Source organism: Portunus trituberculatus, chromosome 18 (assembly GCF_017591435.1).
Source record: "Portunus trituberculatus isolate SZX2019 chromosome 18, ASM1759143v1, whole genome shotgun sequence".
NCBI classification, from domain to species: Eukaryota; Metazoa; Arthropoda; class Malacostraca; order Decapoda; family Portunidae; genus Portunus; species Portunus trituberculatus.
Window position 1 is genome coordinate 2,377,292 of NC_059272.1, and position 17,800 is coordinate 2,395,091.

General features: G+C 39.2%; 1 protein-coding gene across 9 annotated transcripts in view; it reads left to right on the top strand.

The window, feature by feature from the left end:
• LOC123505560 (cytosolic endo-beta-N-acetylglucosaminidase-like) overlaps nucleotides 1-17,800 on the top strand; it is a 49,447-nt gene that overhangs the window by 12,215 nt on the left and 19,432 nt on the right. For all 9 annotated transcript variants that reach the window (XR_006675203.1, XR_006675201.1, XR_006675204.1 and 6 more), the window contains exons 4-5: nucleotides 2,951-3,114; nucleotides 16,006-16,323. Coding sequence is in view for 4 of the 9 variants with exons in the window: in XM_045257023.1 (XP_045112958.1) it covers nucleotides 2,951-3,114; nucleotides 16,006-16,323 (482 nt within the window). In the remaining 5 variants the exon portion in view is untranslated. The remainder of the gene's footprint in view (nucleotides 1-2,950; nucleotides 3,115-16,005; nucleotides 16,324-17,800) is intronic.

The window sequence follows — 17,800 nt, forward strand, 5'->3', positions numbered from 1 at the left end:
GATAAATAGGTGGACAGATAGGAGTATGTTGCATTAAAATGTATGGATGAGATCAAATGTCAACTCCTCTCATTGCTATTCCTATTTTATGGAGCTCTAAGAAACTGATTTCAACTACAAAACAATGTAAAAAGGATAGTTCATGAAAATATAGAGGAACCCAATGTCAAAAATTCATAACCTCTGGGTCTTGTCTGCACTTCGAGTAGAGGTGGTAGTATGCGATACCTTAAACAGACAATATCAGCTTTGAAACCTCCAGACTGGATTATGACCATGAAAGTTTTACCAGTACAGGCAACCCCTGCTTAACGAAGGGGTTACGTTCCTAAAAAAAACCTTCATTAAGCAAAATTTCGTTAAGCAAACCAATTATAACAAGTTTAACCCCTGACTTGAACTTCCATTGGGAGTAAACAAAGCGAGAATGCATAATAGTACAGTGAAAGGTTTAATGAAAGTAAAAATTAGGAAGTTAAACATTTAGGCAGTTTGATTTAAGTCATTATAATGTACACTAATGTATGTAACTTTATAATGTTGATGATCTTAAATTTATGAAGGGAGGGAGAATGAAACAGGAAAGACACTAACCGGCAACCTGTGGAATGTAAACAAAGGGCGCATCATTGTATCACATGCAAAATTTATGTACCACATTTCCACAAGGCTTTCCATTTTATCCATTGTAGAGTAACGAGTTCAGGTGGTTCTTTTAGCTTGCAAGGAAGATACGGTCTCACCAACCTTCTTAAAATAGTAGAGACAGTAGACGGAGTCAAGATGGTGGCGAGCAATGCTATTAGTTTTCTCACCTCTTGTGTCTGTGAATAATATCCAGCTTCACTTCGAGAGTAAGAGACTTCCTGGTCTTCTTAGCACCGCTAGGCGACATTGCAGGGCGTTTTGGTGGTAAGTTAGCGAGGGAAGATGAGCTGCTGCTGACGCTGTTATTGTTTTGAACGAGGAGTGAGTGGTGCGCGTGTTGTCCACGAGAGGCACTGGTGTATTCAAAAGCCTGTCAGCTTGTGCGATACAGCGGGGCTTTCAAACTTGAAAAAATTATCTGGATAAAACTTCGTTAAAGCGAGTTTGGTGTTCGTTAAACGAGCAGATGGTAGTAAAATGAAACCTTCATTGTAGCGAAATTTTGTTGTGTGAACCTTCGTTAAGCTGGGGTTGGCTGTAGTGTAAAATTGTATCAGCGATGATGGTGGATATCGCGCTGCTGTCTATCGCTGCAGTTTCTCAGCATGGCGTAATGTAAGTGAAGGAAGGTTACGCCGGCTCAGTACGCATACTGAGGGTTTACGCGATAGGCTGTCGGGTTATCACGGCAAGCGTCTTTAGTTCTATATTTTTATCCACAAGCTATCAAAATCATTCTCATTAAATAGTTAGTAATTCCTCTTGCACGTCAAGGAGTAGAAAAAGAAAAAAAAAGATTGCAAACTAGCTTTTTATTTTTTCTCTGGGGAAGGGGAGAGTCAGGTTACCAGGCAGGCACGCACGTGCAAATCGACTCACTTTCTAGTCGCCACAACGGAAGTACACACTGACATTTCCTTGTTTTTCTGTGTGTTGTGTAGCAAAAAAAGTCTCCACATTTAGTGATCTTCAATAAATAAGTGGAGCTTGGGGCAGTAACTCAAATAAAATGCTGTCTCATCTTATGTTTCTTCTCACCACTCACTGTTAGATTGGGTATCTCGAGAGGACGTAACAGTAAATATTATGTAAGTTACCAGTCTCATTTTCACTTTTATAACCATCACCTTTACTGTATTTATTTACTTACAACATAATCACCTACAGAGATCTTCATTTCTGTTGTTTGTCACACCCCCCTCCCCCGACACACTTTTTTTTTTTTTTTTTTTTTTTTTTTTTTTGCGTGGAATCATGCATTAAATTAAATTGAAAATTGTTATTTAATTTTCCTCGAATTAATGAAAGATATGGCAACATGGCACAGATTATCAGCCTCACCTTGTGGGCCAGTACAATTCAGTTTTACTGTAACCTAGTAATGCCCTACCCTGGTTGGCACGCTACCCTCCAAGGGCATTTTATGGAGGGCTTGCACATTTCCCACGGAATTTCTTATTTGTTAGAGACTAGACATGTTTATCCTCAACCATTTGACAGCCAGGCATAATAATGATTAATTCATTGATGAGTTATGTTAGTTTTGTATGAAAGCAGGTGGTGCAGTGACTAACGCTGACATTCATGTGTACTATTGAAACCATTAGCAGACCTCACTATCTAGTTCTCTCTGGCACGCACACAACAGTGGAAAGGTACTGGCGGAAAAATTTGAACTTTGACTTGTGATTTCCACTCTCTGTTTATGTGTTATGGGACTTAACACGGGACATAATGATGCTACCTGCCTTGTGCACAGACCCTCCAGTACTCTATATCCAGCCAGTAGAAATTTTGAATACTATGTTTACACTGAATGCTCTGTAACTTGGTGACTTAAGAGCTGGTCTATTGTTAGGCATCAATTACACTTAGTATTCAGGTACCATTGTACATTATAGTTTACAGTAGCAAGCTAGGAGTCATGTGAACACAATGCATTCAGCACTTCCCAAGCAACACCATTATGAGATTGTTATCAGATTTTGGTCTCTGAAAGGAAACCTGCCAAATTAAGCATGTAGCAAAGTGTTTGGAGATCTAGCATTAAGAACATAGGAAAATAAGAGAAATTATAAGAAGTCATTTGGCCAACACATGGCAGCCCCTGTTTTAAACATAGCTAGTAACTATTTTCAGCTGTTGTATCCATCCATAAAGTTGTTTATTTTTTCTTATTGACACCACTAGCAACCAGATTGACTTGTTCCATTCATCTACTACTCTGAGAAGCAATTCTTTTTTAATTTTTTTAAATCTAACTTTTTCCAGCTTGAACTGTTGTTTATCACTTTTCTACCAGGGACTTTCATCACTGAGTGGGAAGCAGGCAGTGCTGTGTGCAAGGACCTCCTTAACGATGTCAAAACAGTGACACAGGTAGTGCAGAAGCTGGTGAACATTGCCAAGTATTACGGCTTTGATGGGTGGCTCATCAATATTGAGAATGAAGTGCCCATAGATAAGGTGAGAGTCAGTTCTGGATTCAGCTTTAGGGAAGTGTTGAAAGTTATATGTAATTTTCACTTGAGGGATAGAAAAGGTTATTCCATCTGTTTACCAGGCTAATATTCCATCACAGGATGACTCAGGCATAGCATCACACACACACACACACACACACACACACACACACACACACACACACACACACACACACACACACACACACACACACACACACACACACACACACACACACACACACACACATCAATTTGGCTTTAGGAAAGGGAGGTCATGTGTAACAAATCTACTGAGCTTTTATTCAAAAGTGGTTGACAAAATACAAGAGAGAGAGGGATGGATGGACTGTGTATATTTGGATTTAAAGAAAGCTTTTGACAAGGTACCTCACATGAGACTGCTATGGAAATTAGAGATTTATGGAGGACTGAAAGGAAAAGTGTTAAAGTGGATGGAAAACTACTTGAGATGGAGGGAGATGAGAACGGTAATAAGGGATGCAAAGTCGGACTGGTTGGTGGTGGAGAGTGGAGTCCCACAAGGTTCAGTGCTGGCACCAATACTTTTCCTTGTATATATTAATGACATGCCAGAGGGAGTAAACAGTTATATTAATTTGTTTGCGGATGATGCGAAGTTGTGTAGGTGTGTGAAGAGTGAAGAAGATTGTGAAATTTTACAGGCAGATCTGGATAAGATTTGGGAGTGGAGCAAGAGGTGGGAAATGGAATTTAATCTGAGCAAAAGTCATGTGATGGAGATGGGAAGAGTGGAAGATGGCCAAGAGGGTCATATAAGATGGGTGAAGAAGTAGTGTTGAAAAAGGTGGAAAAGGAAAAGGATTTGGGAGTGATAATACAAGACCATGGGCAGTTTGAGGCTCATATTGATAAGATGTTTGGAGAAACGTATAATTTGATAAGAAATATTGGATTAGCCTTTCATTATATGGATAAAGATATGATGAAGAAATTAATTAGTACGGTAATTAGACCAAGATTGGAATATGCTGGAGTGGTTTGGTCCCCTTATAAAAGAAGCATATAAGGAAGTTGGAGAGATTGCAGAGAATGGCAACAAAAATGGTTCCGGAATTGGCAGAAATGACCTATGAGGAGAGATTAAAAGAAATGAATTTGCTTACCTTGGAACAAAGAAGAGAGAGAGGAGATTTAATACAGGTTTATAAACTGTTGAACGGACTGGATGAAGTGGATAATGAGCAAATGATGTTGAGAGAGGAAAACTTAAATAGAACTACGAGATTGCATAGTAAAAAGATAGCCAAGGGAATATACTTGAAGGATGTGAAGAAATATAGTTTCCCACAAAGATGTGTGGAGGTGGTGTCAGTGAGGAGTGTGCATAGTTTTAAAGGAAAGTTGGATGTGTGTAGATATGGAGACGGGCCACACGAGTATGATACCCAGGCCCTGTAAAATTACAACTAGGTGAATACAACTAGGTGAATACACACACACACACACACACAGAGACAACTAGGTGAATACACACACACACACACACACACACACAGAGACAATGCAAGACAAATATAACTTATTTTTGGAAATATACAAAACAGGAGTCAGGGAATATGTCCCAAAATATAGACAAAAGAAGAAGGAAAGAAAGATTGGTTTAATGCAAGGTGTGCTAGGGCAAAGGAGAAAAGAGATGGAGCATGGAAAAGGTGGAGGAGAAATAGGAATCCAACAAACAAGGAAAACTTCAAGGCAGCGAGAAATGAATATGTTAAGGTGAGGAAGGAAGAGGAAAAGAACTTGAAAAGATATTGTCGAAAAATGTAAGGAGCAACCAAAATTGTTCTATAGATTCATAAATGGAAAAATTAGGCAAAAAGAAACAATAGAAAGGTTAAAAGGAGAGAATGGGATGGTGGAAGACCCAAAAGTATGGCAGAACTATTAAATAAAAAATTCCAGGAGGTCTTTACTAAAGAATCCAAATTTGAGAGGCCACAGGGTAATAGAGACAATCTATATGAAAGAGATTAAAGTAACCAAGCTTGAAATAAAAGAGTTAATGAAGGAACTGGATGAAGAGAAGGCAATGGGACCGGATGAAGTCTCAGGCAGAATACTGAAAGAATGTAGGGAAGAACTAGCAAGTCCTATATACAACATCATAAAATGCTCAATAGAAAATGGAACAGTGCCAGTAGAATGGAAAAGAGCTGAGGTGGTTCCCATATATAAGAGTGGAAGGAAAGAACCTTTAAATTACAGACCGGTATCACTAACTAGTGTAATATGCAAGATGTGTGAAAGAATAATAAAGAAACAATGGATCGAGTTCCTTGAAGACAACAAATTAATATCAAATAGCCAATTTGGTTTTAGAAAAGGACAGTCTTGTGTAACTAATTTATTGAGTTTCTATTCTAGAATAGTTGATAGAGTACAAGAGAGAGAGGGATGGGTTGACTGCATCTACTTGGATTTAAAAAGGCGTTTGACAAAGTGCCACACAAGATTACTGTGGAAGTTAGAGGAGAAGGGTGGCTTAAAAGGAAGCACATTGAGATGGATAGAAAATTATTTGAGGGGGAGAGAAATAAGGACGGTAGTTAAAGATATGAAGTCCAAGTGGAGAGCAGTAGAAAGCGGAGTGCCACAGGGTCAGTATTGGCACCAATACTTTTCCTCATTTATATTAACGACATGCCAGAAGGAGTGAACAGCTACATAAATTTGTTTGCGGATGATACGAAACTGTGCAGAGTTATAAAGCAAAAGGAGGATTGTGAAATACTGCAAGAAGACCTAAATAAGATCTGGGAATGGAGTAAGAAGTGGAAATGGAATTCAATGTGAACAAAAGCCATGTCATGGAAATGGGAAAGAGTGAAAGACGACCTATGGGAATCTATAAGATGGGAGATGGTGTAGAACTGGAGAAAGTCAAAAAGGAAAAGGACTTAGGAGTGACGATGGAAGAAAACAATCAACCAGTAAGCCATATTGATAGAATTTTTAGAGAAACATATAATTTGCTGAGGAATATTGGAGTAGCATTTCACTACATGGACAAAGAAATGATGAAGAAATTGATAAATACTATAATAAGACCTAGATTGGAATATGCAGGAGTAGTGTGGACCCCTCATAAAAAGAAACACATAAGAAAATTGGAGAGGCTACAAGAAATGGCTACAAGAATGGTCCCAGAACTTTAAGGGATGACATATGAGGAGAGACTAAAGGCTATGGATCTACCAACCTTGGAACAAAGAAGGAGAGAGGAGACCTGATACAAGTCTATAAATTGATCAACGGAATGGACCAAGTGGATAATGAGAAACTGATCTTGAGAGAAGAATATGACATCCGAAGCACAAGATCGCATAGTAAAAAGCTGAGAAAGGGAAGATGTCTGAGAGATATTAAAAAATATAGTTTCCCACAGAGATGTATTGAGACGTGGAACAGTTTAGATGAAGAAGTAGTGTCTGCAACGAGTGTGCACACTTTTAAAGTAAGATTGGATAAGTGTAGATATGGAGACGGGGCCACACGAGCATAAAGCCCAGGCCCTGTAAAACTACAACTAGGTAAATACAACTAGGTAAAATACACACACACACACACACACACACACACACACACACACACACAGAGACTGTGCCGATATGAAGAAGGAAAATGCAGCACTGAAAGAGGAAGTTAAGCTAATTAAAGTGAATTGAAAAATGTGGAGAATCTCTAGGAAAAGTGATGGAGAAGCAGGCTGAATGGAAAAAAGTCAGGAAGTGGAAAGAAAGGAGGTAAATTACAAAGTTGCAAGTCTGGAAAAGGAAATCAAAGAGTCAGGGAGAAAACTTTGGGCCTTGTTGAAATTATAGATCAACAGATCATAGAAGAGAAGATAGCTGAGAAAGTGGTGAAGGTTATTAAGTCAAATGAGACATTGGTGAGGGAAACTGTAGACAAAAAGAGATGTGTGGTGATATTTGGTGTGGAGGAGGATAAGACACCGAGTAAAATGGAGAGAGAAAAAACATAAAAAGGTGATAAATAATATCATTAATGTGGTGCAAGAGGAGGAAAAGACCTAGTACAAGAAATAGAGGACTTCCATAGAATTGGAAAGTTCACAAGAGAAGGTATGAGGCCAATAAGAATCAAACTTAAGTCACAAAAGGATGTAGATGAATTGGTGGAGAAGTCATGGAGGCTAGCCCAGCAGGAAACAACAAGGAAGATTTGGTTGAGAAGAGATCTCGGTGAAAAGGAAAGAGAAATGTTAAATGAGTTGAGAAAGGAGGCTTTGAAAAAAATGAAGAGAGGACAGAAGAAGAGAAGAAAGAGTTTTTCTGGAGAATCTTGGATATGAGACTGAGGAAGTGGTTCATAACCCAGAAAAGTACAGCAAGAAAGGACTAAAGAAACTTACATATGAGCGAAATGTAATGTATTCCAACATAAATGGAGTGATATCGGGATTTTAGAACTCAACGATTACTTGAGGGACAAGAACCCAGATATTGTGGGTCTTACTGAAACAAAACTGAGAGAGGGAGAAGACCTGATGAAGGTTGGAGAAGGAAATATAACGTTTGGAAAAGAAATAGAGTAGGTAAGATGGGAGGAGGAGTGATGTTGCTGGTTAAAAAGATATAAAGGTGGATCAAGTGAAAAAGGTATGGGAAAGGCAGAAGTGCTAAAGATCAGAGCAGAAACTAATGAAGGAAAAAGAGGCACTACATAGTGGTGTACGTACCACCTAAGACAAATGCATGGTCAGTACAGGAATATGAAGAAATGATAAGTGATACAGGAACATGTCTGGAAGAAATGTTGGGTGGCTGTGAACGAACTATAATGATGGGAGATTTTAATTGTAAAGAGGTGTGTTGGGAGGACTGGTCAATGGAAGGATCAGAGACAACATGGGGAAATACACTATTGACACTGGCAATGGAAAATGTGTTAACTCAGTGGGTCAAAGAAGATACTAGGTTTGGAGGAGAGGGAGCATCGTCAAGACTGGACTTGGTCTTTAGTACAGAGCCAATGGTCATTGAGGAGATGAGGGTGGAGTGCCCTTTAGCAAAGAGTGATCATGCAGTTTTGGAGTTCAAGGTGATAGACGAAGAGAAATCTAGAAGAAATGAAGAATATAAAGTGGGAAGATGGAATTATGCCAAGACAGATTTTGGAAACCTAAAGAAATTCTTTCAAGAGACAAATTGATGAAATTCAAGAGTGCTAAGGAGCAAATGAAAAGTGGAAGGAATTTATAAAATATACAAAGAAGGTGAGAAAAATTTGTACCAATAAGACAACATAGAGAAGTTGGAAAGCAGGACTGGTTTAACGATAGATGTGAAAAGGCTAGAACAAGAAAAGAGGATGCATGGAAGAGGTGGAGAAGGAAAAGACGGATTAAGCAGTGGGAAAGTTACAAAAGAGCAAGAAATGAATATGTGTTGATTAGAAGAGAAGAAAGAAAGAAACAAGAAAAGGATATAATTGATAAATGTAAAGACCAACCAAGGCTTTTTACAGACATGTGAACAACAACATCAAAAATAGAGAAAGTATTGAAAGTTTAGAAGTAAATGGAGTATACAGTGAAGATCCCAGGAAATGGCAGAGGCTATGAATGGATGCTTTCGGAAGGTATTCACAAAGGAGACTGCTTTTGACAAACCACTGGTAATGGAACAGAAAGGGATTATGAAGGAGTTTCAAGTAACTGTGGAGGAGATCAAGAACATGATGGGGAGTTTAGAAGTGAGAAAAGCTGTGGGACCTGATGGGGTATCAGGATGGATTTTAAGAGAATGCAGGAGCAATTGGCAGAAAAAGTTTGTGAAGTAATTGATGCCTCATTAAGGGAAGGTGTAGTGCCCCAAGACTGGAAAAGAGCTAACATTGTCCCAATCTATAAATCAGGTAACAAGAGAGACCCATTGAACTATAGACCAGTGTCACTTACAAGTGTGGTAGCTAAGATGTGTGAGAGGGTGGTGAAGACTAGATGGACAGACTTCTTGGAGAAAATGACATACTTTGTGAGTGTCAATTTGGTTTTAGAAAGGGCGTTCATGCACGACAAACCTGATATGTTACTATTCGAGGGTGATAGATGTAATACAGGAAAGAGATGGTTGGGCTGATGGAATATATCTGGATTTAAAAAAGGCCTTTGATAAGGTACCACACCAGAGACTGATCTGGAAACTTGAAATGGTAGGAGGAGTGCATGGCAGTTTACTAAAATGGATGGAAGACTTTTGGTAGGAAGAGAAATGAGAACAATAATTAAGGACAGACCATCAGAATGGGGATTGGTGGAGAGTGGAGTTCCACAGGGATCAGTGTTGGCACCAGTAATGTTCGCAGTCTACATAAATGACATGGTGGATGGGGTGTCCAGTTATGTGAGCCTATTTGCAGACGATGCAAAATTGTTAAGAAAAGTGAGATGTGACAAAGATTGCGAACTACTCCAGGAAGACTTGGACAGAATATGGAAATGGAGCTGTACATGGCAAATGGAGTTCAACACGACAAAATGCAAGAAAATAGAGTTTGGCAAGAGTGAAAGAAGAATCAGGAGTATGTACAAGATAGGAAATGAAGACATAAAACCAGTCATGAAGAAAAGACCTTGGGGTGACAATTACCAATGACCTATCGCCAGAGAGACATATAAACAAAATAATTGGAGAAGTATTGAACTTATTGAGGAACATAAGAGTGGCGTTCAGATATCTAGATGAAGAAATGATGAAGAAAATAATTACTGCAATGATAAGACCGAGGCTTGAATATGCAACAATACAGTGGGCTCCGAACTTAAAGAAACACATAAGGAAACTAGAGAAAGTACAGAGGGCTGCAACAAAATGGTGCCTGACTTAAGAGATTTGACTTATGAAGACAGACTGAAAAGAATGCAACTTCCAACCCTGGAAAACAGAAGAGAAAGGGGAGACCTGATAGCAATATACAGAGTGATGATTGGCATGGAAAAATGGATAGGGAAGATCTGTGTATGTGGAATGGAAGAATGTCGAGAGGGCATGGGAAAAACTAAAATGGCCACTTATAGGAGAGATGTGAAAAATATAGCTTCCTCATAGAAGGGTGGAAGCATGGAATAGTTTAGACGTGGAAGTGGTCAACGCAAGGAATATTCATGATTTTAAGAAAAGCTGGACATTAATAGATATGGAGACGGGACAACACGAGCATAGCTCTTTTCCGTATGTTACAATTAGGTAAATACAATTAGGTAAATACACACACACACACACACACACACACACACACACACACACACACACACACACACACACACACACACACACACACACACACACACACACACACACACACACACACACACACACACAAGACCAAGTTTTTTTGGAGGATGAGAAATGGGAGGCTGAAGAAGTGGTGGATAAGACAGACGGAATAGACAGTACACTGACTGAAGCATGGAAGAAAGAGATTAGGAATGGAATTCAAGTGACATACACGAATATAGATGGATTTCTGTTTAAAAGGCTAGAATGTATGGATTACCTAAGAAACAGTGAACCGGACATAATGTGTGTGGTGGAAACAAGTTAAGGCCCGAAATAAAGCTAGATTGGTTTGATGTAAAACACTACAAAGTATGGAGAAATGATAGAAAGAATAAAGGAGGTGGTGGTATAATGGTCTTTACTAAGAAAGATCTGATAGTGAAGGAGGTGAATTTTAGTAAGGGAAATGAGGAAGTGATAAGTATGCTTATAACAGATGGTAAGAGGGACATTGATATTATAACAGTATACATACCACACAGAACCAGTGCTTGAAACTATGAACAGTATCAAGTGGTGATGAGAAATACTCTAGACAGAATGAAACAGGAACTCATCAGAAAGGATAGTGATGATAGTCGGGGAGTTTAATTGTAAGGAAATAGTGTGGGAAGACTACAAAATGGTGAATGGTGGTGAGTGGGCAGAAGAATTGTTAAACGGAGCAACAAATAACTTGATGGCACAGTGGGTGAGATCACCAACAAGGTGCAGGGGACAGGATGTTGCAGCAAGGTTGGATTTGGTATTTACCGGGGGAATCTCTCTAAAAGAGGAAATTGAACATGAAAGTCCCTTGGGAAAAGCGATCATGATGTCCTAAGCTTTGAGCTGGATACAAAATTAAGCATGAATAAGATTGTGGAATGCAGGGAGGAAAAATTAAATTATACTAGGGCAAATTATAACCATATAAGGGAGTTCTTTAATGAAATTGACTGGTCCATGGTATACCAGGAAAGAGATATGCAATTGAAGTACGATAAATTTATGGATTTGTATAACTCTGCTGTGAAAAAGTTTGTGCCATATTACAGAAAGAGGACTTTAAATAATAAACAGTGGTTTAATAGAAATTGTGAAGAAGCAAAAAAGAACAAAGAAAAGGCATGGAAGAAACTTAAGAAAAGCAGTGATGTATTATCAAGGGAAGTTTACAAAACAGCAAGGAATAGATATGTTGAAGTAAGGAGAACAGCACAGAAGGAATATGAACAGAGGGTGGTGGAAAACTGTGATAGTGACCCAAAAATGTTTTACAAATTCATAAATGGAAAACTAAATAAAAGGGAGGCAATAGAAAAGGTAAAAACGGGAAGAAGTATATGAAGATGCTGGAGAGATAACTGAAATTTTGAACGACAACTTTTGCAAAGTGTTTACAAAGGAGGAGCATTTTATGGGAGGAAGGCCTATGAAAATAAAGCAAATGCAGGACATCATGGTTACTAAGGAAGATGTAAGGAAAATTATAAGCAATCTGGATATTAATAAATCAATGGGGCCTGATGGCATATCTGGGAGGTTGCTAAAAGAATGTAAGGATCAATTGTTGAACCCCATATTTGATATTGTGGAAACCTCCATATAAACAGGATTAGTCCCGAAAGAGTGGAAAAGAGCTGACATTGTGCTTATATATAAGAATGGTAGTAGAATGGAACCGCTAAATTATAGACCAGTATCGTTGACTAGTATATTGTGCAAGGTATGTGAAGAAGTAATTAAAGCTAAGTGGAGTGAGTATCTAGAAAGTGAAAACATTCTGAGTGAAAGGCAGTTTGGTTTCAGAAAAGGAAGATCGTGTGTATCCAATTTATTATGTTTTTATTCAAGAGTGACTGACATACTACAACATAGAGAGGGATGGGTGGATGCTATCTACCTGGACTTGAGAAAGGCCTTTGATAAAGTACCACACAATAGACTGATGTGGAAACTAAAGAAGATTGGAGGAGTAAATGATAAACTAGCAAAATGGATGGAAAATTACTTAATGGGAAGAGAAATGAGAACAGTGGTGAGAGGAAGGAAGTCCGAGTGGAAGAAGGTAACCAGTGGAGTTCCACAAGGGTCAGTGCTGGGTCCCATCATGTTTTTGATTTATGTTAATGATATGCCAGTAGGAATTGACAGTTATATGAACATATTTTGGGACGATACTAAAATTATGAGAAGAGTAAAGAATGTGGAAGATTGTAACAAGTTACAGGAAGATCTTGATAAAATATATGAGTGGAGTAAAGAGTGGCAGATGGAATTTAATATAGACAAGACCCATGTTATGAAAATGGGAAGAAGTAGATACAGACCAAACTGGGATTACAGACTGGGTGATGAGAAAATTAAAGAGACCAATGAGGAGAAAGACTTAGGAGTAACCGTGCAAAACACTTTGTCACCGGAGAAACACTTTAACAAGATTTTTTGGAAAACAAACAACATGCTTCAATATATTGGCCTTGCATTCCACTACCTAGATGAAGGAATGATGAAGAAGATATTATGTACCTTAATAAGACCCCAGCTAGAATATGCAGCATGTGTCTGGTCACCGCATGAAGAAAAATGTGACGAAGGTAGAAAGGGTACAGAGGCTGGCAACAAGGATGGTACCAGGACTCAGGGAGTTAGACTATGAGGAAAGACCGAGGAAGCTGGGGCTGACCACATTAGAAGAGAGAAGAACAAGAGGAGACATGATAACTATGTATAAATTGGTGAACAAGATTGACATACTGGATAGAGAGTTGATAAAGGTGACCACAAGTAATTATCTCCGAGGACATGGAAAAAAGCTAATAAAGGACATCTGTCTAAATGACGTGAGAAAATACAGTTTCCCGCATCGTAGCATTGATAAGTGGAATAAACTGAGCAATCATGTCATTGACGCGGTGTGTGTCAATCAGATGAAAGAGAGATATGACAGGAATGGACAAGGAGACAGGACACAGAGAGCTTAGCTCGGGCCCTGTAATACACAAATAGGTAAATACAAATAGGTAAATACACACACACACACACACACACACACACACACACACACACACACACACACACACACACACACACACACACACATGAAAAGTGGAAGGAATTTATAAAAATATACAAAGAAGGTGAGAAAAAATTTGTACCAATAAGACAACATAGAGAAGTTGGAAAGCAGGACTGGTTTAACGATAGATGTGAAAAGGCTAGAACAAGAAAAGAGGATGCATGGAAGAGGTGGAGAAGGAAAAGACGGATTAAGCAGTGGGAAAGTTACAAAAGAGCAAGAAATTAATATGTGTTGATTAGAAGAGAAGAAAGAAAGAAACAAGAAAAGGATATAATTGATAAATGTAAAGACCAACCAAGGCTTTTTACAGACATGTGAACAACAACATCAAAAATAGAGAAAGTATTGAAAGTTTAGAAGTAAATGGAGTATGCAGTGAAGATCCCAGGAAATGGCAGAGGCTATGAATGGATGCTTTCGGAAGGTATTCACAAAGGAGACTGCTTTTGACAAACCACTGGTAATGGAACAGAAAGGGATTATGAAGGAGTTTCAAGTAACTGTGGAGGAGATCAAGAATATGATGGGGAGTTTAGAAGTGAGAAAAGCTGTGGGACCTGATGGGGTATCAGGATGGATTTTAAGAGAATGCAGGAGCAACTGGCAGAAAAAGTTTGTGAAGTAATTGATGCCTCATTAAGGAAGGTGTAGTGCCCCAAGACTGGAAAAGAGCTAACATTGTCCCAATCTATAAATCAGGTAACAAGAGAGACCCATTGAACTATAGACCAGTGTCACTTACAAGTGTGGTAGCTAAGATGTGTGAGAGGGTGGTGAAGAATAGATGGACAGACTTCTTGGAGAAAATGACATACTTTGTGAGTGTCAATTTGGTTTTAGAAAAGGGCGTTCATGCACGACAAACCTGATATGTTACTATTCGAGGGTGATAGATGTAATACAGGAAAGAGATGGTTGGGCTGATGGAATATATCTGGATTTAAAAAGGCCTTTGATAAGGTACCACACCGAGACTGATCTGGAAACTTGAAATGGTAGGAGGAGTGCATGGCAGTTTACTAAAATGGATGGAAGACTTTTAGTAGGAAGAGAAATGAGAACAATAATTAAGGACAGACCATCAGAATGGGGCTTGGTGGAGAGTGGAGTTCCACAGGGATCAGTGTTGGCACCAGTAATGTTCGCGGTCTACATAAATGACATGGTGGATGGGGTGTCCAGTTATGTGAGCCTATTTGCAGACGATGCAAAATTGTTAAGAAAAGTGAGATGTGACAAAGATTGCGAACTACTCCAGGAAGACTTGGACAGAATATGGAAATGGAGCTGTACATGGCAAATGGAGTTCAACACGACAAAATGCAAGAAAATAGAGTTTGGCAAGAGTGAAAGAAGAATCAGGAGTATGTACAAGATAGGAAATGAAGACATAAAACCAGTCATGAAGAAAAGACCTTGGGGTGACAATTACCAATGACCTATCGCCAGAGAGACATATAAACAAAATAATTGGAGAAGTATTGAACTTATTGAGGAACATAAGAGTGGCGTTCGTATATTTAGATGAAGAAATGATGAAGAAAATAATTACTGCAATGATAAGACCGAGGCTTGAATATGCAACAATACAGTGGGCTCGAACTTAAAGAAACACATAAGGAAACTAGAGAAAGTACAGAGGGCTGCAACAAAATGGTGCCTGACTTAAGAGATTTGACTTATGAAGACAGACTGAAAAGAATGCAACTTCCGACCCTGGAAAACAGAAGAGAAAGGGGAGACCTGATAGCAATATACAGAGTGATGATTGGCATGGAAAAAATGGATAGGGAAGATCTGTGTATGTGGAATGAAAGAATGTCGAGAGGGCATGGGAAAAACTAAAATGGCCACTTATAGGAGAGATGTGAAAAATATAGCTTCCTCATAGAAGGGTGGAAGCATGGAATAGTTTAGACGTGGAAGTGGTCAACGCAAGGAATATTCATGATTTTAAGAAAAAGCTGGACATTAATAGATATGGAGACGGGACAACACGAGCATAGCTCTTTTCCCGTATGTTACAATTAGGTAAATACAATTAGGTAAATACACACACACACACACACACACACACACACACACACACACACACACACACACACACACACACACACACACACACACACACACACACACATAAACTTGATTCACACTCTTAGCTTCATGAACCACTGGTGAAATATCCATGGTGTCTGTCCATGAGTTCTTTCTTTCTAAAAGAGAAAGACATAGTAGCAGTGATGATGTTTTTAAATATGTCCCAATATGATTACATAGCTCATAATACTCCTATTCTGACCCTATGTGCTGTAAGTATTCCATCAGCTAGCCACAACAAACTCAGGTATAAAGATATTATAACATTCAAAACATCACTACTGAGTGTGTTTGACTGCCTTGAGTATTATTGGTACATTTGTTCATACATTATCAGCAACATGGCCAAGCCTTGAGATACATGAATGTTTCTGTGCTTCAGGTTCCACTCATGCTGATGTTTGTGGAGAAGCTGACTGTAGCCATGAGGAATGTAAGGTATGACAAAAACTGTCACCATCGTGTCATCTGGTATGACAGCGTGACAAAAAATGGGGAATTGAAATGGCAGAATGAACTCAATTCCCAGAACTATGCCTTCTTTTTTGCCTGTGACGGAATCTTTCTCAACTACACCTGGACAGAAGATCACCTGGTCCGCAGCAGGAAGGCAGCGGGTAGCCGGCACAGGAACATCTTTGTGGGCCTTGACGTCTTTGGGAGGAACTTTTATGCTGGAGGGAAATATGACACTTGGAAGGTAAGATGTGTGTGTGAGTGTGTGTGTGTGTGTGTGTGTGTGTGTGTGTGTGTGTGTGTGTGTAATTCACTGTTTGATCTGCTGCAGTCTCTGACGAGACAGCCAGACGTTACCCTACGGAATGAGCTCAGAGCTCATTGTTTCCGATCTTCGGATAGGCCTGAGACCAGGCACACACCACACACCGGGACAACAAGGTCACAACTCCTTGATTTACATCCTGTACCTACTCACTGCCAGGTGAACAGGGCTACGTGAAAGGGACACACCCAAATATCTCCATGCCGGGAATCAAAGTCCTCTGGCTTGTGAAGCCATCGCTAACCACTGAGCTACTGGGCGTGTGTGTGTGTGTGTGTGTGTGTGTGTGTGTGTGTGTGTGTGTGTGTGTGTGTGTGTGTGTGTATTTGCCTATTATTTACTATTTGTGTATTACAAGGCCTGAGCTAAGCTCTCTGTGTCCTTCCTCCATGGCCACTCCTGTCATATCTCTCTTTCATCTGATTGACACACACCGCGTCAATGACATGACTGCTCAGTTTATTCCACTTATCAATACTACGATGCGGGAAACTGTACTCTCTCATGTCATTTAGACAGATGTCTTTTATTAGTTTTTTTCCTTGTCCTCGGAGATGATTACTTGTGGTCACCTTTATCAATTCTCTGTCCAATATGTCAATCTTGTTCACCAATTTATACATAGTTATCATGTCACCCCTTGTTCTTCTCTCTTCTAATGTGGTCAGCCCCAGCTCCCTCAGTCTTTCCTCATAGTCTAACTCCCTGAGTGCTGGTACCATCCTTGTTGCCAGCCTCTGTACCCTTTCCACCTTCACATTTTTCTTCAGGTGTGGTGACCAGATGCAAGCTGCATATTCTAACTGGGGTCTTATTAAAGTGCATAATATCTTCATCTTTCCTTCATCTAGGTAGTGGAATGCAAGACCAATATTTTGAAGCATGTTATATGTTTTCTCAAATATCTTGTTTATGTGTTTCTCCGGTGACAGAGTGTTTTGCACTGTTTCTCCTCATTGGTCTCTTCAATTTTTTCATCATCCAGCCTGTAATCCTTGTTTAGTCTGTATCTACTTCTTCCCATTTTCATAACATGGCTCTTGTTTATATTAAATTCCATTTGCCACTCTTTACTCCACTCATATATTTTATCAAGATCTTCCTGTAACTTGTTACAATCTTCCACATTCTTTACTCTCCTCATAATTTTAGTATCGTCCATGAACATATTCATGTAACTGTCAATTCCTACTGGCATATCATTAACATAAATAAAAAACATGATGGGACCCAGCACTGACCCTTGTGGAACTCCACTGGATACCTTTTTCCACTCTGACTTCTTTCCTTTCACCACTGTTTGCATTTCTCTTCCCACTAAGTAATTTTCCATCCATTTTGCTAGTTTATCACTTACTCCTCCAATCTTCTTTAGTTTCCACATCAGTCTATTGTG